The sequence below is a fragment of the Neomonachus schauinslandi genome, chromosome 4 (assembly GCF_002201575.2).
Source record: "Neomonachus schauinslandi chromosome 4, ASM220157v2, whole genome shotgun sequence".
Classification (NCBI taxonomy): domain Eukaryota; kingdom Metazoa; phylum Chordata; class Mammalia; order Carnivora; family Phocidae; genus Neomonachus; species Neomonachus schauinslandi.
The window spans coordinates 19408197-19434624 of record NC_058406.1 but is presented as its reverse complement, the minus strand read 5'-3'; the positions used below and the strand labels follow the sequence as shown (position 1 = coordinate 19434624).

Here is a 26428-nt window from a genome sequence, read left to right as displayed (position 1 = left end):
CACCTTCTCTTCCACTTCACTCCTTCATTTTTCTCTGCCTCAGAGAGTTAAGAAAAGTAGCTCATAGAGTTAAGAAAATAGTAAAGAAAGAATAAGAAAAAAGATGGGAAAGCAATGATCAAATGAGTGTTGCAAGCAACAAAAATAAAGGGAGACAAGAGCCAGCAATTGAACTTGAATAGTTAAGTAAGGTTTTTCTGGAGGAGATGGGACTTGAAGGAAACTTGGAAAGACAGTCTTATAAGTTCTGTGAGCTAGAGTTTAGTTACTGAGGGAGCAAGTGGACTTCATAGGAATATGGTTTGGGAGGCACACCACCATCCCATTTGGAGTTTTTTCCTCTGGAAAACTGCCAACCCCAAAATATTATCATCAGAGCCTTAATTTTTTATTTTTATTTTTATTTTTAAATTATTTATTTATTTATTTGACAGAGAGAGAGACAGCGAAAGAGGGAACACAAGCAGGGGGAGAGGGAGAGGGAGAAGCAGACTCCCAGCTGAGCAGGGAGCCCGATGAGGGGCTCGATCCCAGGACCCTGGGATCATGACCTGAGCCGAAGGCAGACGCTTAACGACTGAGCCACCCAGGCGCCCCCAGAGCCTTAATTTTTTAGGTTGAGATCATATATCTCCAGGAGTCCCAGGTCAGGGTAACTATCCAACACACTAAATGCAGAGTTCAGTCCTTGGCTCTTCTATCATTTGATAACCTGTGTCTAATTAGTGGGGGCGCGGGGCATGAAGAGGTCTGAAGTGAGGAGTACTACCCTGGCTAGGCCCTCTGTGTGGACTTCTCAGGTCCACAAAGACAAGTCCTGGGAGGCTTGGAGGCTGGGGATTGCCAAAAATGAGAATGGACTCTTCATTGATCCCTTAGGGTAGTATTTGGTGCTATAACAAAAACCAACCCACAAAACTAGTTTATTTCTTGCTAACAGAAAATCCAAAAAAGTGTCCCTGATTGACATGTGACCTTCTTTTTAGCAGTGATTCAATAACCCAGGCTCCTGCCATCTCATGGCTCTGTCCATCTTCACTACCTGGCTCCCAAAGTGGCCAAACTGTCAAACCACAGGAAGAAGAAAGGGCATGGGGAGGAGGATCTGATGGACAGAGTATGTCTTTCACATCCCATTGGCTAGAACTCTGTCACATGGCCACACCTAACAGCAAGGGAACTTGGGAAATGTAGTCTGGCTGCCTGCTCAGAAAGAGGAGGAAAGAGACTCAGAAGGGACATGGTCAGAAGGGACATTGCCCACAGCACTTAAAAAATAAAATAATTACCACTGATTGAACATCTGCTCTGTGCCAAACATGGTGCTGGCACTTCATTTAATTTATTTAGTTAACTCAATCCTCTGAAACACCTCTGCAAAGTAGGTATAATATATAGGGAGGGGATGACAGAGGAAAAAAAAAACAAGGTTTGGAAAAGTTGGATAATTTGCCCAAAGTCACATAGCTAGTGCGTGGTGGAGTCAAGGTTTTGAACCTGGATATGTCTGATTCCAGAGCCCAATCTATTTATAAGAGTGAGATTCCTTTGTATCTGTGTTTCTTATTTATATTTATATCTAATCTCCTTTCTTTTTCTTTTCTTTTTTTTAAAGATTTTATTTATTTATGAGACAGTGAGAGAGGGAACACAAGCAGGGGGAGTGGGAGAGGGAGAAGCAGGCTCCCTGCTGAGCAAAGAGCCCGATGCAGGGCTCGATCCCAGCACCCTGCAATCGTGACCTGAGCCGAAGGCAGACACTTAACGACTGAGTCATTCAAGTGCCCCTAATCTCCTTTCTATAAGGCACTCTTTAGTGGCAGCAAGTTATTTATTTATGCCTCCAATATATGCCTTGCACATAATTGGTGATCAACAGTGTTTTTTGATTGAATAATAATACATATACACAGTGCTTTAGAGGTATACAAAGCCCTTTCATGCCTTTAAAACAATCCTGTGGGGCTCCTGGGTGGCTCAGTTGGTTGAGCATCTGCCTTTGGCTCAGGTCATGGTCCCAGGGTCCCGGGATCAAGCCCTGAGTCAGGCTCTCTGCTCAGCAGGGAAACTGCTTCTCTCTCTGCCCATCCCTCCTGCTCTGGTCTCTTTTGCTATCTCTCGATCTCTCAAGTAAATAAATCAAATCTTAAAAAAATAAAATAAAAACAAGATTTGAACACAAGTCTTCAAATGCCAAGTCCAGCACTGATATCAGCTAAAATTAGTACTTTCCAACAGGATGACCTTGAGTTGATAATTTAACCTCGCAAATAATTTAACCTCATACTCCTAAGTAAAATGAGTATAATCAAAGACTTCATTCCATAGGCAAGTAAGTAAAGGCACTAATACTTATAAAGCATTTGGTACAGTGGTTGATGCTGGGTAAGCACTCAATAAAAATGAATTATTGATTAAGAGATTTAAGTTCTTTTTTTTTTTTTTAGACCATGGCATGAAGGCTTATTAGTTGTTTATAAGACACATATCAATCTCAGAGATGTTTAAAAACACATGCATTGTTTTAAAAGAGAGATTTAAGTTCTTTAATAGACCATTTGATTTACGTTCTCTGACATTCCAGTCTTTTGTCATATGTACATGGAAATACTCATATCTCTTTTGCTGTTTTATTTAAAGATTTTATTTATTTATTTGACAGAGAGAGAGAGCACAAATAGGGGAAACGGCAGGCAGAGGGAGAGGGAGAAGCAGGCTCCCCGCTGAGCAAGGAGCCCAATCCCAGGACCCTGAGATCATGACCTGAGCCGAAGACAGATGCTTAACGACTGAGCCACCCAGGACCCCTCCTTTGCTGTTTTTTTTTAATATTTTATTTTTAAGTAATCTCTATACCCAGTGTGGGGCTTGAACTTATAACCCCAAGATCAAGAGTCACATGCTCTACTGACTGAGCCAGCCAGGTACCCCTGGTTTTTTGTTTTTGTTTTTAATATTAAATGAGCAAAAGCCTTTAAAGCCCCTAGTAAAGTGCTTAGCATGTGGTAAATGGGAGGAAGGAACAAAGAGATTGCTTTTTAAGAAACACCAAACCAAAATCATAATTTTTTCCTTCAAAAAATTAGATGCTGGGTAGATGCAACAGGAAATGTTTGTTGACTGACAAATGAGCAGATGCCAACATCACTGCAATGTACAGCATAATAAATAAATTTCATTTTTCTAAAACATGCTTTTTAGGCACTTAGAACATTTGCCTGTCCCTACTCAGGCTTTCTAGTTTCTTGGTTGGAGATCAGTAAATCATTTTCTTTTTGCCATAGTGTCCCTAAAAAGGCCCTAGGGATTAGTCAAGACTCTCCTTTGAGATCCTGAAGGAAGTAAGGTGGTTCTATAGGGCGATGGTCATAGGAACAGTCAGCTACTTCTGGATCTCCCTACCCCTTCCATTCCTAGGACACATGTTTAGGGCACAACTGGGCTCTGAAAACCACACACACAATTCTTTTTACTTAGGAATTTGTGGCTTTTCTTTTTTCTTTTCTAGATTCATAACTTCATTTTAGAAAGTTGTCAAGTATTCAAAACATACAAAGTGGGCTCCCTGCTCAGCAGGCTGTCTGCTTGTCCCTCTCCCTCTTCTTCTCCCCCGGCTTGTGCTCTCTCAGTCTCTCTCGCAAATAAATAAATAAAATCTTTAAAAAAAATTTTTAAAAATACAAAGAAGAATCATTGTTAATATTTTATCATTTGGGTTTTTTTCTATACATGTAAAATTTTTTTTAAAAAATTGATCTTATTTACACTTGCTTCCTAAGACATTATATCGTAAATATTTCCCTATGTTCTCAATAGTTTTCCCAAAAAGATTTTACTCATGTCTGTATAAAATATCATCATATAGCTATATCATAATGCATTTTTTGCCTCACTGGTGTATAAAATTTAAGTTTGACCAGTTTCCCACCAATAAAATAACACTGTGGGATACACTTGTACATAATTTCTTATATTTATTCCTAATTTTTTCTTTATCATAAATTCAGTGGTATTCTGGAGCCTATTTGTATGGCTCCTGAGAGCCAACTGTGAACATCTCTTCCCAGCTACACATGTATGTTAGTAGTTTGAAAATGGCCATTGTGGGAACATTTATATCACAAAATCAGTAAAGGCTACAAATCAAGAGCTGTTCTCCCTGCCCCTGTCAGTTGTTAAATATTTTTTAGTATACCACTATGTAAGTTCCTCAGAGTAGTATTTAAGAAGCAAAGAGTATGTGCATTTTATACACATTTTAAACATTTTGTTATTGCCTTGTTGTCTTCCAGAAAGGTCAGGCACTTCTACTAGCAACTTATGAGAATGAGGCAGTGTTGGCATTTTAGCTTCCAGTGGGGGAAGCAGGATAAACCTTGCAGATTTTAAAAGCAAAAATCAATGAAATAAACAACAGAAAAACAATACAAAAAGTTGATTAAGCCAAAAACTACTTCTTTGAGAGTATCAGTAAAACTGATAAAATCTCTAGCCGATTGATCAGGATAAAAAGAGAAAAGACATGAATTACTAACATCTGGAATGAGAGACATTCCAGGGACATTACTATACATACCACAGACATTAAAATAATAAGGGAATATTAGGAACAACTTTATGCCAGTAAATTAGATGCCAACAACCTAGATGAAATGGACAAATTCCTTGAAAGACACAAATGACCAAAGTTCATTCCAGAAGAAATAGATAATCTGAATAGCTGTGTATCTCAGTAATGCAAAGTTAAACATCTGAAATCAATCTATATAATCACTACATCAATAGACTAAAACAACAACAACAAAAAGATCATCTCACTAGGTACAGAAAAAGCATTTGACAAAATCCAAAATTCATTCATGATAAAAACTCTCAGCAAACTAGAAAGAGAAGGGACTTCTTTAGCTTGATAAAGGACATCCGGGAAAAACCCACAGATAACATCATACATTGTGGTGAAAGACTGAGTGCTTTCCCGCTAAGACTGAGAACAAGACAAAATATTTTTAAATTTAATATTGTACCAAAGATTCTAGTCAATGCAATAAGCAAGAAAAAGAAATGAAACGCATACAAATCAGAAAGGAATAGATAAAACTATCTTTATTTGCAGAGGACAAGTTGCCTATGTGGAAAATCCTAAGGAATCAACAAAAACAGCTATTAGAACAAATAAGTAAGTTAAGCAAAATAGCAGAGTATACGGTCAATATATAAAAACCAATTGGGGGTGCCTGGGTGGTTCAGTCAGTTAAGCGTCTGCCTTTTGGCTCAGATCATGATCCTGGGGTCCTGGGATCAAACCCCATGTCTGGCTCCCTGCTCAGCGGGGAGCCTGCTTCTCCCTCTCCCACGCCCACTCCCCCTGCTTGTACTCTTTCTCTCAATCTCTCTCTCTCAAATAAATAATAAAAATCTTTTTAAAAAATCAATTGTATTCTTATATACGAGCAACACATGATTGGAAATTGAAATTTAAGAAGCAATGCCATTGACAACATTATTCAAAATATTAAATTCTTAAGAATAAAGTCAACAAGAGATATGCAAGACCTGAACAATGACGTCTACAAATTTAAATAAAACCTCAACAGATGGGAGTGCCCGGCTGGCTCAGTCGGTGGAGCGTGTGACTCTTGATCTGGGGTTGTGAGTTCCAGTCCCACATTGAGTGTAGAGTACTTAAAAATAAAATCTTAAACAAATAAAAATAAAACCTCAAGAGATGAAGATACACTGTGTTCATGAATTGGAAGACTCAATATTGTTAAAATGTTAATTCTCCTCAAATTAAGTTACAGACCTAATGCAATTCCAATAAAAACCTTACAGATCTTTAAAATTCCCAGATTAACCATCACCTGGGTTTAAAATTATGGAGGTAGGAAAACAGTAAAGATTAGGAGCAAGGAATTCCAGCTTAGACAGTCCTGAATTCAATCCCAAATTCTGTTCCTTCCTAGCTCTGGGCCCTTGAGTAAATTATTCAATTTCCCATTGCTTAGGTTTCCTCATCTTTTGAGTGGAGATGATAATTTACCTCATAGTGGTCACTCTGATGATTTGTCACAGTGCTTGGTGCCAAGGGCTCAGTGGTTGCTAGTATAATTTTCATTACAACTATGGCTTTTCCTTAAAAGAAAATATTTGTGACAATTAGATAGGAAAAACAAAATAAAACAAAACCTCCTTGGATAGGAAAATATCAAACAAAATTAGAATTTGAGAAATAAATTGTATTTTATCAAAATTTAAAACTTCTCTTCAAATAAAATGTCAAGTCTCAGATTGGAATATTCACAATACATGTATCTGACAAAGATATTTTACCAGAATATACAAATCCTTTACAATCTATAACTTAATTTTTTTTTTTTAAGATTTTATTTATTTGACAGCGAGAGAGACAGCGAGAGAGGGAACACAAGCAGGGGGAGTGGGAGAGGGAGAAGCAGGCTTCCCACGGAGCAGGAAGCCCGATGCGGGGGCTCGATCCCAGGACCCTGGGATCATGACCTGAGCCGAAGGCAGACGCTTAACGACTGAGCCACCCAGGCGCCCCGTATAACTTAATTTTTAAAATAGGACAAAAGGTGGGGTGCCTGGGTGGCTCAGTCGGTTAAGTGTCTGCCTTCACCTTGGGTCATGATCTCAGGGTCCTGGGATCGAGCCCCATGTCGGGCTCCTGGCTCAGTGGGGAGTCTGCTTCTCCCTCTCCTGCTGCCTCTCCCCCTGCTCGTGCTCTCTCTCTCCCTCTCTCTCTGTATCTCTGTGTCTCAAATGTACAAATAAAATCTTAAAAAAATAAAAAATAAAATAGGGCAAAAGTTTTGAACAGACGAAAGAATATTAGGAATAACTAGGAAGCACATGAAAAGATATTCAGCATCATTAGTCATTAGAGAAATGCAAATTAAAACCACAAAAGGAAACCTCTTCCCACCCACTAGAATGACTAAAGCTAAAAAGACTAATAATACCAAAGATTGGCAAGGGTATGAAGCAACTGGAACTTTTTTAAAAAAATATTTTATTTATTTATTTGACAGAGAGAGAGAGAGTACAAGCAGGCAGAGTGGCAGGCAGAGGGAGAGGGAGAAGCAGGCTGCCCGCTGAGCAGAGCCTGATGTGGGGCTCATGGGGCTCGATCCCAGGACCCTGGGACAATGACCTGAACAGAAGGCAGACGCTTAACTGACTGAGCCACCCAGGCGTCACGAACTTTCATACATTGCTGGTCAGGGTATAAAATGTATTTTGGAAAATAGTCATTTTTATACAGTTAAACGTACACCTAACCTGGGATGTAGCAATACCACTTCTATATATTTACCCAAGACAAATAAAAACATATGTCCAGACAAAGATCCTACATGAATATTGCTTTTAGTCAAAAGCTGGGGGGAAAAGAAATGGCCATCAACAGATGAATGGATTCGACAAATTATGATATATACACTCAGTGGAATACGACTCAGCAGCAAAAGGGCATGAACCACTGATATATGCAACCACACGGATGAATCTTCAGATTATGTTGGACAAAAGAAGTCAGACACAGAAGAGCACACACTGTTACAATTCCATTTATACCAGTCCTAGAACAGGCAACACTAATTTGTGGTGACAAAAATCAGCGTTGTGGCTGTCTGACATCAGGGGAGATTGAGAAAGGAACACAAGGGAATTCTCTGGGTTATGAAACAGTTCTATATCTTGAGAGTGTTATGAGTTTCACCAGTGTATGCATTTGTCAGAAGTCATTCACCTGTACCAACTGTATGCATTTTTATTGTATGTAAATCAAACCTCAATATGGTTGATAGAAATACACGTGTGGAATTCTCTCTTGGCCTGTCAGCCTGAGTTGGAGTTTAGGAAGGGAAACCGTCCTCGCCCTCTCTGAGTCAGCTCACAAAAGGGCTAGTCACAGTCAATGGCCTGCCACCCACAGGCGGCTCATCAGCACCATCGGGGAGGATGTGTGCCCATTGCCTAAATCTGGCTCCTTCATGGTGACTCCAGGGCCTTCTTATGGAAGCTGATCCCGCTGGTCTTGGGACCAGAGGGAACTTTGGCAAGCCGCAGACCTGAGAGGGTCCCTGAACTGAGACACACAGTGGCCGGCTCCGCAGTCAGAGATTTGGGGTTCCAATCCTAACAGTAGGCTTCCTTTAGAAGTATGTGACCTTGGCTAAATGACCTAATCTCTCTGATGCACAGTGCTCCAGAAAAGCGAGGAGGATTTTATCTTTGTATCTTCAGTGCCTGAACATACATGTCTTCTGAATGAACTATGCCCAGAGCTGGGACAGAAAGTCTGTCCTGCACACTTTGAAAGTAAAAGTGCTAGTTATCTGCTCTCCTGGAGACAATAGTTCTTAACATTTTAGGGGATCACAAACCCCTTTCAAAATCTGCTGACAACCTTGTACCCTCTCCTCCAGAAAAATACACATATACATACTGTTTTACATATACATATAATTTCCATATTCCTGGGAAGCCTATGGAGCCCGAGTTAAGCTCCTCTGGTTCTGGAGGGTCTCACCTAGCTCTGAAGGTTCTATCAAAGCATTCTCGCAATTTAGCTACCCTTTTTCTCTGCACCTACTCTCTGCCAGAGCCTCTGTTCTTATAACCCTTTGAGGATGGTTTGCAGATGAGGAAAATGAGGCTCAGAGGCCAATCGACTTGCCCAAGATCACATAGCTAGTCATGGCTGGGGTTGAGTTTTGACTCCAATCTCGTGCCTTCTGATTCCAACCCCTACTCATTCCTCTAAGCGAGAATTTAGCCCCTTCAGGCGCTCTCTGAAGTCCATGCAAAGGGTCTGATAACTCTAAAGTTCTGTCATGACGGCAGGAATGACTTTGACCAAATCCAGCCCTGGTCAGAAGATTTTGAGGTGGGTGAGTGACTCCAGGCCCATCGCGTACAGCCCTCACATCCAGTTCAAAGATGTGTCACATGCCCCTCAATTTCAATTTGGCCCACAGTCTGGGCAGTGGGTGTGGAACAAAAGAAGGGAAGAGAAACAGAGGAAATTATTTATAATAAGTTTCAGACTGAGTCATAAACATGAAGTATAACTCAGAGGCTCTGGGGTAGGAGGGGCAAAGAAAGAGAAGGTCCTTAAGAGAGGGCTCTGCCTGCAGGGCAAAGATGCTCAGATGCATGGACCTCTCTCCAGGCCTTGGATGTGACTCCCTCTACTGAAAAGGGGGTTGGGGAGAGGGAGAGTGAGGGAATTGAGAGTTTGGAGTCTGTGCTCTGGGAGGAGGGAATGGTTAGTCAAAACAGGCTAAGTGGGTTAAGTACTTCACATGTGTCAGGCCCTGGGCTATATGCCTCTGATGCATTACCTCGTTTCACCTTCACCAAGGAGTAGACACCACTATTAACCCCCATTTTAAAAAAGAGAAAATCAAAGCAGAGAGGTTAAATGACATGTACAACTCTGTGCTGGGCCTGGCGACTGCTTAGGATTCTCTCTCTCCCCTCCCCCACCACCCCACCAACCCCTCCCCTCTCTGCTTGAGTGTGCACGAACACGTGCTCTCTCTCTCTAGCAATTAAAAAAAAAAGTTTTAAATGACTTGCCCAAGGTTACACAGACAAGTGGTCAAAATTGGATTCTAACCCAGGACTGCTTGTATGTCAAGAAAACAGTTAAAACCAGGATAGCCTAACCTCAGAGTCTGCACTTAACCACAACTCTAGACAGCTTCCTACATCCTGGGTGCTGTTTGCTTGTAACTGAAAAGCTCTGTAGACACTTCACACACACACACCCTCTCTTTTAATGTTCACAATAGCCCTGTTTGACGGTTGAGGGAACCTCAGAGCAGTGCAATGACTTGCCCAAGGTCACACAACAGGTCGGTGTTGGGGCTGGAGTGTGATCACAGGTCTGACTCCACGTCTAGTGCTATTCCCACTACGAACCCACTGCTGCCTTCACAGATGAGCTGGGCAGGAGTCAAGGCAGGAGGGAACAGGTAGGGGGCCCCCTGCATGGGCCTGGGGGCGGAGGCGGGGGGAGGGCCACGAGGAAGCACAGCCTTAGCACCAACCCTTTGCCTGCCGTGGCAGCTACCTTCCCTGCGGGGGAGGGGAGAGCTCCTTTAGATTTCTCCCTACTACTGTTGAGTCATTTCCCCCTTGGGTCCCTTGGAGTTAGTGGGAACCCCCCAAGAAATAGAGGCTGCTCAGAAGACCTCAAAGTGGAGGAACTTTCCAGCTGCGCGGGGACTGCCTTGTGATGTGGTGGAATCTCCGTCATTGGCGGTATTTGAGCAGAACCAGATAACCATCTATGGGCGATTCCTGCAGTGGGTGGAGATTGGCTCTAAGTCTTTTAGAGCCCTTTTGACTGTGAGATTTTTGTGTGTCACTGTGGGGTGAAGTCCAGCCTGTGCATACTATGAGCTTTGGGGCCAAATAGACCTGGGTTCAAAATATGACTCAAGTCACCAACTTGCTGGGGGACTGTGGGAAGGTTTTCTCTCTAAGCCTCATAAGATGGAAATTATAATACCTACACCATGAGGTTGCTTTGAGTACAGGTTTCCTCCAATGTCTGAAAACACGGAGTTCCTACGAAAACTTCTATAAGCCGAAATGACATAAAAAGAAGCAATTAACATTAATTTATATGGAAATTTTTTTTTAGCTTTCCCAAGACCCCCCAAATTACCTCTCTTAAGCTTTTCTGATACGTTAGAACCCATCTTGCTAATGGATGCACAGAATAAACGGACATAGAGCACAGATGCTCCGAGACACAGTCCAAAGATAGAGTAGCCGGCTCAGTTGGTAAAGCATGCAACTCTTGATCTTGGGGTCCTGAGTTCAAGCCCTGGTTGGGTGTAGAGCTTACTTTAAAAAAAAAAAAAAAAAGGAAAGGAAAGAAAGAAAAGCTGTGGCGGCTTGATGCTGAATGGGGCTCCCCAGGGAGGAGTTTGGCGGGGCTGCTTGGGGTGAGCGCTGCCTCTGTAAGAGCTCACCGCAAGACAGACGCTGAATGCTCTTTATTTTCCTTTTTTGCCTTTTTCGCGTAAGTGAAAATCCTCTTTAGATTTCTTTCGGTTAGCAGAAACAGATACTAATGCAGGTCTTTCGTAAAAGCGAAATGGCCTATTGCGTACTTTTGAAAAACAGGATAACTGCCTTAGGGATGATGTGTGTATTGTGCTCAGTGTAAAGAAGGAACTCGCCAAATCAGGCCTGCTATTATGGCCATTAAATGAATGGCCAAGTCACAGACTGGCAGGTCCTTTGGTGGCCTTTTATTATAGGGTTGGGTGAGAGAAATCCAAGTGTTAACCAAAGTACCAAATGTTTGGATATCTAACATATGTAGGAAACCAGCCTTTTTTCTGAGGTTGCCTGTCTTAGAAACGATCATGGAGAACATGGTACATAGTGGGTAAAATGCAAGAAATGCTCAGGGACTTTGATGCCTGTGCCATCAATTGAGAATCTGAGTCTCTGATTCGGAGGGGACGTGTAAGACCATTTAAACAGTCCCGGACTGGGGACTTAGAATCTCTTCTAAGATCCGGACAAGGCTCATTAGTTCTGTGTGAGTGCAGCCCAGGTGATGGGGAACTCACTACCTTATGAGACTGTGCATAGGAAACTCCCCGCATTTCCCAGCATATTCTCTGTTGTTTGCCAGCTGGGAAATGTAACTGCCTAACAACTACATCCTCTAATGGAGACCAGACCCCAGTATTATAGAAACGTTTATGACCACACGAGACAGATCTGTGGAACATTTAAGTAGATTTGGGGCATTCTCGGAAGCAGAGAGATGGGACAGCACACTCGTTGAGTGAGTTTCAGAATCACACAGACGTCGTTTTGAGTTCTGCTCTGCCACTCACCCATGTCCTTGGGTAAATCAACCTCCAAGCCTCAGTTTTCTCATGTATGACGTGGAATTAATCATTTCTCCTTCACATGAGGATCAAATGAAGTAAAGCAAGGAAAACACTTGGTGCCCAGCACTTCCACATAGTATTCCTTTATTTATTTTTTAGAGAGGGAGAGAGGGGAGGAGGGGCAGAGAGAGAGAATCTGAGCTCGGAGCCCAACGTGGGGCTCCATCCCACGACCCATGAGATCGAGACCTGAGTTTAAACCAAGGATCGGATGCCCAACCAACTCAGCCACACAGGCACCCCGGGAGAGAGAGGATCTTAAGCAGGCTGTGCACTCACACAACCCTGAGATCATGACCTGAGCCGATATCCGAGAGTTGGAATAAGCCACCCAGGCGCCCCTAGCATTTGTTTAACGGATGGGAGCCAATATCTCATGGGAAGGGGTGTCCTACAGGGTAGGAGCTCAGGGATTTTTATTGAGCATTAAAGGGAAAAGTGACTCTAGAATTTAGGGACACATGGATTGACAATTTGTTTCCCCAAGCCAGGTTATTTCTATTAGTGGGTTTTACCCAGGGAGTCAGCACTCAAGAGAAGGAAGTTCCTAGCTGAGATGCTGGCAGCTGGGAACTGTTTCTGGAGTCCATTGAGTTCTTGGGGAGTTGTCTTGACTTTGTGAAAATTAGAACAAGCTTAATGGTACAAGCTGCTCTTTTAACTTCCTAAACATGTTCATATTCACTTGCTTATTGATCTTCAGGTACGCTGTGAGATGGACATGAAATAATGATCCCATTTAGCAAGTAGGGAAACCAAGGCTCAGAGACGTAAAGTATTTTATGCTTTAGAGTTTAGCTGCTGAGAAAACACCTATGGACTCCCACCCTACCCATCACCAATTCCTGGTTCTTGAATCTTCCCTTTGGTGCCCGGGACAAGACATTAACTGCTCTGGGCCTCAGAGCACCAGCTTCTCTTCCTCCTCCCCAGATGCTTTCCAGGCTCCTGCAACTCTGAGGATGTAGTTTCTATGCTTCCTCTAGTACCACCCACCATCAAGTCCACTGTTCCTGCTTTCTCTTGTGCTGACCCATTCAACAAATGCTAGCTAAGGACCAAAATATTGTGTGCCAGGCCTGGTGCTAGGTGCTTGGGGTACAAAATGAACAAAACATAGTCCATATCCTCAAGTTCAGTCTGGTGTGGGGGAGGGGAGGAAGACATCATCAGCTGTTTCCAAACACTGTGATGTACAAAGAAATGGAACATGAGGATATCTGGGGATCCCAAAGGAAGACTGCCAAAGTCTGTGTGGGGTATGCTGGTTGGTTTCTTGGAAGTGTCATTCAAATTTTCCTAAAGAATGAGTAAAAGTCAACCAGAACACATAGCAGCAGAATCCAAGGGAGGCAGAAGCATGGCAGTTCAGGTTTTGTGAGCAGTATGAGGATAGGTTATGAGAGCTGATGCTTAGCAAGGGCCAGATCACACAGGATACTGTCAGCCTGAGCTCTATCTTGTGGACTATGAGGAGCCACTCCAGGGCAGATGCTGGGTCAGATTTGTAATTCTAAATGGAGGATGTTGGGAACACAAAAGACTGGAGGGAATTAGTAGGCTGTGGCAAAGAACAAAAATATGAGGACAGGGAGGATGGAGAGGAGGGGATAAATCCCCCAAATATTTTAGGAGACAGAATTGATGGGGCCAGGATGCAGATGAGATGTAGGAAGTGGGGGAAGGGGTCAGGGATGATGCTCAGGATTCCAGCTGGGGTAAAAAGGTCCAGGATGGACAACCTTGGGCAGTGGGCAGGGCAGGACATATTGGTTTCACTGCACAGATGGAGAAATTGAGTCTCAGGGGAGTGGAACATACCCAGGTCAGGGGCTCAGCACTGTGTGTCTCAGTGGGTGTTCAGTGCCACCTTGAAGTGCTAGCATGCTCCGGGGCTCAGTGGCAGTCCCTTTTCTTCTCTGCTCTGTCCCTACAACAGCACTTCTCAAAGTTCAGTGTGCACAAAAACCGTATGCCGATCTTTTTCAAATGTAGAATCTGACTGAGTAGGTCTGGGGATGGGGCTGAGATTCCGTATTTCTACCAAGTTCCCAGATGCTGCTGCTGCTGGTCTGTGGGCCACACTTGGAAAAGCCCAGCCTCTTGGCTCTATAAACTGCCTCCCAGCTAGTGACTCCAAGATTTATACTTCCAATCCAGACCTCTCTCCAGAACTCCAACTTCTGGTTACAACTCTTAGTTGACATCTCTACTTGGGTATTTAAAAGGTATCTCCCACAGAATTCTCAAACCTGTTCCTCCACATTTCCCTCCGTGTTCAACTGCTCAAGTCAAAAATCTGGAAGATATGTAAGAATCTCCTTTTTCTCTTAGTCTCTCTATCCAAACGGCCAATAAATGCTGTCTACTTTACTTATAAAGCATATCCTGCCTGTTCACTCCCTCCCCATGCCCTCTCCCACTTTCCTAGTCCAGGCCACCCCATCTCTCATCTGAGCCACTGCAGTAGCCACTGATCCGTCACTCTGCTTCCTGCCTCCCCCGTCCCCCCATTAACTCTCTACACATGAGTCAGAGCCATCTTTTAAAAATGTAAATCAAATCATGTCACTCTTCTGCTTAAATTCTTCTAGGAGCTTACATTTTACTTGGAATTAAACCCTAATCCCTTTCCCTGGGCCACAAAGCCCAGCATGACCAGCCCCACCTTCCTTTCCAAGCTCATCTCATGCAAACCCCCTGGCTCTGATATCACAACTACTTTGGCTTCTCTTTGGTCCCTCCCTGAGCATGCCCAGGCTGTTTCCTCCTTGGAAACAGTGTTTCCATGCCCACCTCCTTTGCTGCCCACTCTGCCCCGCCTCCCAGTCTTGGAGAGCCCCTTATCATTCAATCTCAGCTTCTGGGTCACCTCCCCAAAGAGGCCTTCCTGATCATGCCATCTCCTATCCCAATTTAATTCTGCGAATGTCTTATCCATAGCTGACCTCAGTTTGTTAATTGTCCATTTCCCCTATTAGGAGGAAAGACCCATGAAAACAATGACCTTGTTTTCTACTTGCTTCCCCAGTATCTGGAGCAGGGCCAAGGAAGGTGGGTGCTCAGAAAATACTCAGTGTGGACAAAATGTCATTCCCCTCTCTGAGCCTCTGTTTCCCCATCTATAAACAGAGTTGATAATAGACTAGCATTAAATGAGATATACAGGCCCAGGCACAGTGCCTGGCACTTGGTCACTGGGGGCTAATAATACCATGACTCTTATTAATACCATAATGGAATCCCCTGGCAGGAATGTGCAGGAAGGGCCGGTGGGACTCCCACATGCTCCCCAAATGACCTGAGCTCCAAGCAGCTGGGCTCATTGGCCCTGATCCATTTCTTGTTGCTGCCAAAGTCCTCAACACCCAGTAGCAGAGAGGGGAAATTCAGGGATGAAAAGCGGAGGCGAGCGTGCTTCAACTCAACTGCAAATTTATTAGAAAGGCCGTGGACAGATGAACCCTGAGTAACCAGCTGAGGAAGAAATGAAAAAGAGCCCCTGCCTCTCTCGGCCCACCCCACAGGCCTCTTGTGAACTCTGTCCTGGAGCAGACTCCAACACAAGTCCGCCCAAAAGTGCTTCCTGGATCCTCCTCCTGCGGCTGCCCCATCTCCCTGCGGGGAACCCCCTGGCGGAGCCGGTGTAGATGCTGGTGCCTGAGCTGGGGGCCACGGGGTCCTGGTCCTCTCTTCCAGCAGGAAGAGGTTTAGAGCGACCCCGCCACCCCCCAGCAGAACAGAACGGAAAAGGAGCTGACTGCGAATAGAGCAAGTTCTGCTAAACAGCCGAGGGCTCTGGAAGGTGGTGCCGGACTGCCTCGGAGGTATGTGCAGATGGCTGCAGATGGCTGCAGATGGCCCGTTGTGGGGTGCCCCGGGGTAGGATACCAAAGCTCTAAGGATTCTCGGCCGCAGAGAGCCTTGGTGTGACTCAGTGCCCCTCCTGGGGCTGCACTGGCTATTTCTGCTCCCAGAAAGGCAAATGGATCTTGTAAAAAATCCATGGCGGTTTTTGCCATTTTTTTCCTTAAAAAAAGATGAGTTTGTACAGTGAATTGATTTCAACCAGCAGAGCATGAGCCGAGAAGAGTCCATCCTGGGGAAGGAGAAGGCACTTCTCACACCCTCAGTGGGAGTGATCTGGGCTGGCTGCTTCCTGGGCCCCTTGGGGCTCCGCTCCCGCTGGCCCCGTGACTCAGGCCTGCTCCGTCTGGGAAGTATGCGGCCTCCATCAAGCCAGCACCGCCCTGCGGCCTGGACGCTCTGCCTTCTCACAGGGTGGTGGACGGCAGCTTCCTCACCCGCCGCTGGGCCAGGATCGATGACTCAATGGGCTTCAGCTGAGGGGTGGGCTTGGAGCTGTTGAGTGCGGAGTAGGTAGCTGCCATGGCCCCCTGGGAGAGAAGCGGGGAGGTCAGACCACAACGGCGGGCGGTGCGGGGACATGCGCACCCCAGCCGCTCTCAGTGTTCCACACCTGCCCGGCCCCCTGTCAATCCAGCCTTGGCGGTCCTTCATGGTCAGTAGTCCTGCCTCCTCCATCAGACTGGAGGCTTCACAGGTCAGAGCCTGGGTCCCCCAGAGGACCGTGGACACCCTTGCATATTAGATGGGAGCTCCCTGAAGACAGATAGATACGGCATCTGCAGCCTATGCTGCCCAAGTTCTTGCCCTTGGAACCCTGGCCTGGGCCACCAGAGGCCCAGCAGCCCGGAGTGGCCGTACCTTCACAAGTTGCAGGTCCTGGTGGGACAGCTGGCTCTGAGGGAGCTTGTCTTTCTGGGTGATCCATGGGTGCTGCAGGACCTGCTTGGCTGTGAGGCGCTGGTGAGGGTCCACATGCAGCATCTTGGACACCAGGTCCTGCGGGCGCGGCGGACAAGATGGTTGGTGGAGTTGGCAGCAGAGCCCACAGCTGTGCCCCACTGATGAGAAGTGGGCGAGCGGCCACCTCCTGCCATCACCCGCCGTCTCCCGCCGTCTCCAGCCTGAACCCTCCCAGTCGCCCCTGTAATCCATCCTCCACATCGCTCCAAGGCCTCCCCAAGCACATGCCCTTCTTTCGGACTTCTTCCTGGAATGTCCTTTCCTTTCTCTTTCACCTTCTAGAAGCCATGCAGGAAGGTGGGGAGAACCTAAGATTGAGATCAGGCAGACTCAGGTTCAAAACTGGCCTCTTCTGCTGATCAAGTGAGTATCCTGGGCAAATTACTTCAACACTCCGAGCCTCAGTTTCCCCTCTGAGAAAGAGGGAGAACAACAATATCTGCCTCATAAGGCTGATCTAAGGTACTATTTATTAAGGGCTCGACCTGTTGTGTGGCACAGAGGCTCCCATAACTGGAAGCTTGCTAATACTGAGAGCTCAAATGCTCCCTCCTCTGAGAAGGCCTCTCTGCTTGACGTGGTCAGTAGCTCGGCTCCATGCCTCCAGCGCCTGCACCCCTGGAGGAGGACTTACCTTTCTCTGCTGCCTGGCATCTCTGTTCCTTGTATGCAAGCCCCTATCTCTCCCCACACCCAGTTCCCTCAAGGCAAGGGCTGTGATTGTGCAGCCTCTGTCCCCCCGCAGGGCTCAGAACATGGGAAGGGCTGTGAATGATCACCAAGTTGTCCAAACAAGGTAGGACGGCAGTCTGCCTGGGAACCTTCCACTTGGAGAAATATAGCAACAGCGATTTGTGGAACATTCCACTTGAAGAAACGAGGTTGCAGGTTACCTCTTCATGAACTGCTAAAAAGCCCTGGGATGGGACCCTGCCTCCCCACCCCAAATGAGCTGGGCCTCACAGACTCACCTTGGCTGTCTCTGAAACTGTGTTCCAATTTCCCCCACTCAGGGTGAACTTCCCACTGCCGATCCGGGTCAGGATTTCCTCCGGTGTGTCACTGGGTCCATTGGCAAATGGAGTGTATCTGGAGAAAAGTCCACCCAGTTGGGGTATAGCCTTTGGCCTCCATCCTGGGGCTAGGGGTGGGGGTCGGGAGCTGTTTCTCCCTTCAGGCTGGGTACTCCCCAGGGCGGTGTCTTCCCCCTCCATGTGGGGCTCCCAAAGGCAGGGCTGAGTCTCTCCCCTCAGCCAAGCACCAGCCCCGCCTGTGCACTAGGGCTAGAGGGAGGGCCGGGGAGAGGGGCCGCTCACCCCGCCAGCATGGTGTACAGCAGAATGCCCAGGCTCCAGATGTCGCAGCCTTCATCGTAGCCCTGGCGTTTCAGCACCTGGCAGGAAGGAAGGCAGGGGAGGGTGGTTAGTCTGAGGGGCAGCAGCAATTGGCCCCATATGCTCATGTGCTGCTCCCCAAAGGGCAGGACAAGGATCCCAACCATGGGCTGGATCCTCCCTTGGTACCGAAGCCAAGACCATACAGACTGGAATCCTGGACCACGTGGGGCCTCTGTAAAAGGGCACAAGGCCTCCTGTGCCAGGCTCCCCGGAGCACTCACCTCGGGGGCCACAAAGTTGGCAGTGTAGCACGGTGTCATGAGGAGCCCATTCTCAGCCCGCAGCTGCTTGGCAAAGCCAAAGTCGCAGATTCGCAGGCACTCGGGGTTCCCAGACTCGTCCACGTACAGGATGTTGCTGGGCTTGAGGTCCCTATGAACAACCTAGGGGCAGGGGGTCCGGCCAGTTCTCAATGTGGGCAGGCTGCTAGTGGCCCAGGTCAACTGCCAGGGATGAGACAGTTAGGAAGACGGGCCCAGAGAGGGACAGAAGGACCCAGAATCTGAAAGGAAGGGAAGGGGCTGAAATGGGGCCCTTAGTGCTGCTGGTACTGCCGACTTGAATTTCGTGTGGATGTCTGCGAGGCAGCCCTAATTTCACCTGTCCACACCAAACTCTACTTATTTCTCCCCTCAAGTCTGCTCATCACAGTTTTTCCTAAAGACAACTCCACCGATGCTTACCATTGCTTGGGTCAAAATCTTGAGTCCTCAATTCCTCTTTTTTTCTTATATTCCTCAATCAAGGCATCAGTAAGCTCTGCTGTCTCTACCACTGAAATATATCCAGAGCCCAACCACTTTTCAACCCCTCTACTGGCAGCACTGATCCCAACCAAGGACGCTATCATCCCTCACCTGCGTTACGGCAACCACCTCCTAACTGGTCTCCCTGCTTCTGCCCTGCCTCCTACAGTCCTAAATACAGCAGCCAGGGCGCCTGGGTGGCTCAGTTGGTTAAACGTCTGCCTTCGGCTCAGGTCATGATCCCGGGGTCCTGGGATCGAGCCTCGTGTCAGGCTCCCTGCTCAGAGGGGAGCCTGCTTCTCCCTCTCCCTCTGCAGCTCCCCTTGCTTGTGTGCACACTCTCTCTCTTTCAAATAAATAATCTTTTTAAAAAATACATACATACATACAGCAGCCAGAGGGATCCTGTTAAATTAAGTCAGATCATGTCATCCTGGTTGGAACCCCCCAAAGCTTCCCCTTTTAAGAGGCAGAGTCCTTCCAAAGGCCTACATGGCCCCACCTGATCTTTCCCCTGCCCCTCACCCACATCTCTTGCACTCTGTGGTCCTCTAGCACCCTCCTCCTTGCTCAATCAGCTTCAACCACACCAGCCTCTTTGCACTTCCTTCAGCATGCCAAGCACACTCCTGCCTCAGCGCCTTTGCACTCACTGTTCCCACTTTCAGGAACATTCTTCCCTCAAGCATCTGCCTGGCTCATTCTCTTGTTTCTTTCAGGTCTCAGCTCAAATGTTACCTTATCAGTGGGGACTTCCCTGGACCATTCCATATAAAATAGCAAATACCAACCAGTACTCCTTAGGCTCCTCATCCTGCTTTATTTTTATCCATAGCATTTACCTCCATTTGACATAATATTTACTTAATTGTTTTTCTGAATCCACCCACTGGAATATAAGTTCCATGAGTGTTTTGTTCACTGCTGTATCTCAACAGTTAAAACAGTTCCTAGCACACAGTAGGTATTCAAGGAGCATCTGTCCAATGTCATTCAGGCCTGAAGCAAATGACTCCTCTGGCCACCCTCTGCTCCTCTGTAATCTGAGGGCCGAACCACTCCACTTTCCATCCATCCCCCATCCCTCTGTAGGGTTCTACGTAGAGCCAGCCAATCCTCCATTACCTCATTATCAACAACTTTCAGATCACCAACCCTAGCCCAGAACTTATCCTGAGTCCAGAATCATATAGCTGCTTGCCAGAGATCAACCACTGAATGTTCCACAGACCCTCGAACCCAACACATCCCAGACTAAACTCGGTCTCACCCTCTTGCTCCTCCTCCCATAAGCTAATAGGGTGTTGACAAAAACCCTTCAATGGCTCCCTACTACCTGCAAGATAAAGCCCAAAGTCCCCATCCTGGTGTGGGAGGCTCAGTTATCCATTCCAGCCTCACTGTCCACCACAACCCCTCAAGTGTCCTGAGCTCAGGCCAATGGAGGCTCCCTCGACCATAACCATATCTGTCTGTGGAATGGCTGCTCACCTCCAGCACCCCAGCACAGAGCAAATGCTAAGTGAACTCTGTGCAATGAATGAACAAATCCACCTCTAAAACACATAGAGATCTTGCAGGTGAGGTTTTGACTCTCACAGATTAGCTGGCTTTATGAGATGATCCTTTCATAGCCCCAGTTGGGCCCCAAGCCCTCTAGCAGGTGCCTGTGGGGCAGGTAGGTTGGAGGGTAGACATGGCCCTGACAGTCTACCTCCACAGAGGGCACAGTGCCGGATGAGGAGAGGGCTATACCAGCAGGGTGGTCTGGGTGACACCTGCGAACTGTATCCACACTCTTGGGAAGCCCCTTCCTGGGCTGTTGCCTGACCAGCTCCTAGGGCTCTGTCCTTCTGATACAATCATATGGCCCCAAAGACAAGGCCAGACCCCAAGAATGTAGACTCTCTTCCCTGCGGAGGGCCCAGCCAAGCTTTCCAGAGGTTGGTGAGGGTCTTTACAGTACACCGTCAGGCTCACCCACTGCCTGCCACCCATTCACCCATCCCTAGACTGTTACCACCTGAGGGGACCAATGACTAATGGGGGCAAAGTGACACTGTGCTTGGGGATGTGATGCCGTATGAAGTACACCACACCTCCCATGAAGTGTTTTCTAACTCCTTGCTTCTGAAAAGAAGTTGAAGCAGAATATAATTAAGATTTTAGAAATACAGGCAATAGAATTTTAGAAATACAGGCAATAGAGAAACAATTAAAATGATGCCACCGGGCACCTGGGTGGTTCAGTCGGTTAAGCGTCTGCCTTCGGCCCAGGTCATGATCCCAGGGTCCTGGGATCGAGTCCCCAGCTGGGCTCCCTGCTCAGTAGGGTCTGCTTCTCCCTTTGCCCCTCCCCCCTGCTCGTGCTCTCTCTCTCTCTCTCAAAAATAAATAAAATCTTAAAAACAAAAGAGAATACTTTAAAAAAAATGATGCCATAAGGAAGCAAACAGACACATTCAGAATGTGGGACATTCCACAGAACTGATCTCTTCAACTAGTCAGCGGCATAAAAAAGGGAGGTTTTACTATGGAGGTTATGTGGATGTATATATTTAACAAAACTCTTCGGGTTATACAATTAAGCTCTACCGCATGCAAAATTTATCTCCGTTTTTGAAAAGAGACTTAAGGGATTTAACAAGTGAAGGAAAGGTGTAAATCTTACAGAGATTGTGACTCCAATATACTAATGGCAAAAAGATTTTTTGAAAGGACAATAGGGAAATGTATCTATTGACTAGGTACTATGTGAACACAAGTAATTGTTAATTTTGAGAGTTGTTATGAAGGAAAATGTCTTTTTTAGGGTTAGAGATATACAACTAAGATTGTGTGAGGTCTGAGATATGCTTTAAAATACTTTAATTATAGGTATTTATGGGTCAAGTGTCATAATGTCTGTAACTTCCGTTCAAATGCATCTGTAAAAATATATATTTATATGCAGAGATAAGGATATAGAGGTAGAGACAAAGAAACAGAGATAAAGAAAATGTGGCAGACTGTTAAGATTTGGTGAATCTAGAAGAGAAATGGTTTTCATAAGATTCTTTTAACTTTTCTATAGATTTTAATGTTTTCCTCAATAAAAGGTTGGGAGAAATACTTCAGCAACAACAAAAAAAGAAAGAAAGAGAGGGAAGGAAGAAGAGGAAGGAAGGAAAGAAGGAAGGAATGAAAAGGGAAGAAAGAAAAAAGAAAAGAAAGAGAGGGAGGGAGAGAGGGTAGAAAGGAGATAAAAATCTCAACAATTCTTTAATCTGGGTGATGGGTATCTGGAGGTTCATTATACTCTTCTCATAGTTTTGTATATATTTAAAAATTTTGACAATAGAAAGTTAATAAAAAAAAAAAAAGCACAGCAATGATCTGGCCCTATTCCTCCCTATGCAGCATTTTCCACGGGGCTGCTGTGGCCCGTGGAGCCTTCCAAGGGCGGCGAGGTGGCAGCTCCCGCTATCCTGAGTTCGCAGATGAGGAAACGGCTCAGAGGTGAGAGGCCTTCCCAACAGTACACGCAGGACTTGGACACAGCCGATCACTGGATTCCAGAACCTGCATTCTTTTTTTTTAAAGATTTTTTATTTATTTATTTGAGAGAGAGAGAATGAGAGAGAACACATGGGAGGGGATAGGGTCAGAGGGCAAAGCAGACTCCCTGCCGAGCAGGGAGCCCGATGCGGGACTCGATCCTGGGACTCCAGGATCATGACCTGAGCCAAAGGCAGTCGCTTAACCAACTGAGCCACCCAGGCGCCCCAGAACCTGCATTCTTAACCCCCACGCTGTCTGACCACGAGCACCCCAAAACATCATCTTGTCCAGAGAGAAACTCATGCTAACTCTATTTTCAGCTTCTATACACACCACAGGAAATCTTCCACCTCCATCCCATGCAATGATAAAGGCCAAGTCGTATGGTTTGGACAAATACCTCTTCTCTAGCACCTGCTGTCTTTCCAGCAGCATTTCCTCCTGCATCCACTTCCTCTGTCCTAGCAGCCGAACCCACAACCAGATTCAACTCCCTGCTGACCCTGCAGCTTCCTAACTCACAGACCCACACCCGATCTGCAGCCCCTCAACCACGTTCCTCAGTCAGACATTCTGGCTCTATTCTTCTCTGGCTGTGTGACCTTGGGCAAGTCACCTCACATCTCTGAGCCTTGGTCTTCTTACCTGTAAAGTGGGGCCAATAACAGTACCTACCTCCTAGGTCTGTTGTGAAAATCAGTTGAGATAGCGTAAGGAAAGAACTTAACATGGTGCCTGGCCCACAGCAAGTACTGTGTCAACATTCCTTTTCACCATCCGGCCTCATCTCTCCCTCCTTCCCTTCCTTACATCCATCTCCTTACCCACCCACCACCCATCGTCTCCCCTCTGGCTGGCTGCCTGAAGACAGCTCCTGCCTGGGCCAGCCATGGCTCATGCACTCTGCTGATGGTAAGATCCTCAGCAGCCCGCCATCCCCACTGGGTGCCCCCTACCCCGGACTTACCCCCTGGGAGTGCAGGTACTCCACGGTTTTGCTGATGGTGTGCAGGACAAAGCTGGCCTCCCGCTCTGAGAAGAATTTCTGCCGCAAGATCTTGTCTAGCAGCTCCCCACCCCGCATCAGCTCTGTCACCAGGTACACGTGTTTGCCATCATCGTACACCTGTCAGAGACCTCACCGTCAGGGCCCTCCCCTCCATGCCAGGCCTGGGTTCCTTGGTTACCCGTTCACCAGGCCAGGAAAGAAGGACATGAGCCTCGGATATGTGTTCTGCTCCGTGCTTCAGTAGCCCCCACGGGGCCACTTCTCTGGGCCTCTGTCCTCCCTAGACAGGAGGATATTGGCCCTGGTCCCCCAAGGGGCAGGAAAGAGGTCAGAGAAGGCCTGAGTCGGAAGTGGAGAGCCTTGGGGCGCAGCCAGACTGGTGGCACAAAGATCCTTCTCTCCCATGAGCAGAGGAAAATCCGAAGTCAAAGGAATGGCAGTCCTGAGACAAATCCCAAAGTTGAGTGCCCCAGGCCCCATCCCGGTCTCAAGGACCCTCCCACTCACATCTTTCAGAGTGATGATGTTGGGGTGCTGCCCATACCGCAGAAGAATCTCAATCTCTTCTGAGGGATCCCGCTTGCTCTTGTCGATGACCTGAGGAAAGGGGGCACATGGGCGACATCAGGGGGACATTCTCCAGAGTTCCTCCCTGCCACAGAGCCCACACTGCAGGGCTTGGAGGGGGGGGTCTCAGCCGCATTCCTTTCACCCACCCAGAGAGCCTAAGGCACCCACCCTCCCCCGCCAAAGGGCCAGGGCTACATTAGCCTCCCCCCAGCCCAGGAGCCTTGGCTGAGACATGGTCAAGAGGCCCACCTTGACAGCGTACTCCGTATTGGTGGCCTTGTGGACACAGCGCTTGCACACGGAGTAGGAGCCCACACCGATCATCTCCTTTACGACGTAGCCATCGCTAAAAACCAGGTTTTTCCCGTGGAGTTGCTGCAGGAGACCAACAGGTGGGGCTGACCCTCTGCTCTAGAATGCAGGGGTCGTCCCCCAGCGCCCAAGGCCTTGGCTCAGTGGAGGTGGCACCAGGCAAGAGTTGGAGGCCTGGGGCAGAATCTTGGTTCTGTAACCTCAAGCAAAAATCTCCCTCCGGGCCTCGGTTTTCTACTCTATATGGGCACACACAGTGGCTCCAGGCTGTGGTCAGACGGGGGTGACGAGAGCAGGCAACAGAGTCACCACACACACATCATGAGGTCTGTGGCTCTGAGAAAGCTGGGCAGGCCTGAGGGACGTAGGAGCCCTGAGCTGGGTCCCGGTGCTGCCACTTCCTGTGAACTTGGGTGAGTTGCCTCCCCCTTCTGGCGTGTCAGAGCCCATGTCGTGAGGTGTCTTAAGGTTCTAAGCCATTAACAATAGCAAATACTTCTGTGGTGCTTAGTGTGGGGCAGGAACTATTCCCAGCACTTTTCAGCAGTGACCACATGCCCTGTGACAGCCCTGGTTCATGCCTGTTGTCCTTACACCCAGTCTGGTGGATTGTTTGTCCTGGACAAAGGTGTCTCAGCTGTATAATAAATTACATGGTCACCTTAACTTTCACACACAACAACCTATGGAGAAGGTTCTATCATCACCCCCATTTACAGCTGAGGGAACCGAGGCCCTGGGAAGGTAAATGTCTCACTCAAGGTCCTTTACCTTAGAAGCTCTGAACCCGGGCAATGAGCTCCGGAGTCTACACTCAGGCCTCTCACTTCTAAATTTCCCACGGAGCTGGGGAAGTGCGCTCATGGGGGACAAATGTGAGGAAACCTGAGCCCTCTGCCCCCCGTCCCCGTCAGGGACCTGTCAGCCACCCCACAGCACTAGCACCCTGGGCACCCCCTCACATTTATTTATCTAGGCTTTACAACGTCCCCGGCTCTGTGCTCGGAAATTTCTATCCATGTGGCCACCCAAGCAGAGAAACTGGGGCCCAAGGAGGCTGGGAGGTCCAACGGACTACACAGTGACAGTCAGGGTTTGACACTCAGTGACTCCAGAGCCTGTGCCCCCAGCTGTTCTGCCTTGGCGGCTCCCGGGTAGGGAAGACAACGGAGAAGCAGTCTCCCGCCCCCTCACCTGTACCACTGAGTGCAGTGGGGCCTGTGTGGCCCGAGGCTTGCCGTCGTCCTCCATCAGGCCAGTGGCCACAAAGCTGAAGCCACGGAACAGTTGATGGGCACCAGCACTGGGGGGGATGCCCGGGGAGTCTGCAGGGGTGGGAGGGAGATGTGACCCTGAGAAGGCGCCCTTGACCATGGGGCTTCCAGGCCTGCCTCAGCAGCTGGCTGTGGAGGGGGCTTGGGTAGGCCCCTCATGCCAGGCCTCAGGCAGCCCATCTGTTCATGTGTCTTTAGACCAGCCCAGCCCTGACACACAAGAAACATAGAAGACCCCCCACACTGGGCGTCTGGCCCAAGCCAAGACATTTCATCTCTTTCTGGAGGCCTACTGCCTCAGGTCTGCCCCTTTGGGTCCATCTTCTGTGCAGCACCAGGAGGGATGGTCCCAACTACAAATCTACCCCCTGCCCGAACCCTTCAAGTGCTCCCCTCGGACCTCAGAAGAAAGCCCAACTCCTCAGCTGGGCAACTGAGGTCCTTGCGATCTTAGCTTCCTCTGTCTCCACTCTGCAGCTCAGCCTCACTGGACTCCCCAGGTCCTTAAAGGAGCCCCCGAGCCCCTGCACATGCTATTCCCTGTAACTGGGTACTCCACGGCTCTTCTGCCCTTCAAGGCTCGGCTGTCACACTCCCCTCTGAGAAACTCTGCCTGAAGCTGCTCCTCCAGCTCCTCACCCCTGTGAAGCTGCACTCGTCACACTGCCCAGTTTTCATGTCTCTCCCCCAAATAGAGTCCGAGCCCTATGAAGGCAGGGCCAGCCCCCGTCCCCCGTGGCTGATCACTGGCAACAGCAGGAACCTGGTACATACGGGTCAGATAAGTGAATCAAGATGAGAC

At 47.6% G+C, this 26428-nt stretch overlaps 1 protein-coding gene across 3 annotated transcripts in view; it reads right to left on the bottom strand.

The window, feature by feature from the left end:
* Window positions 1-15373: 15373 nt before the first annotated feature.
* The window catches only part of RPS6KA1 (ribosomal protein S6 kinase A1), a 35027-nt gene continuing 23972 nt past the window's right edge, over window positions 15374-26428 (bottom strand). For all 3 annotated transcript variants that reach the window (XM_021684142.1, XM_021684143.1, XM_021684141.1), the window contains 9 exons: window positions 25547-25677; window positions 24290-24415; window positions 23978-24067; window positions 23429-23587; window positions 18397-18558; window positions 18095-18171; window positions 17750-17867; window positions 16677-16814; window positions 15374-16345 (listed from right to left, as the gene is read on the bottom strand). In XM_021684142.1, the coding sequence (XP_021539817.1) occupies window positions 16223-16345; window positions 16677-16814; window positions 17750-17867; window positions 18095-18171; window positions 18397-18558; window positions 23429-23587; window positions 23978-24067; window positions 24290-24415; window positions 25547-25677 (1124 nt within the window). In that variant the 3' untranslated portion in view covers window positions 15374-16222. The remainder of the gene's footprint in view (window positions 16346-16676; window positions 16815-17749; window positions 17868-18094; window positions 18172-18396; window positions 18559-23428; window positions 23588-23977; window positions 24068-24289; window positions 24416-25546; window positions 25678-26428) is intronic.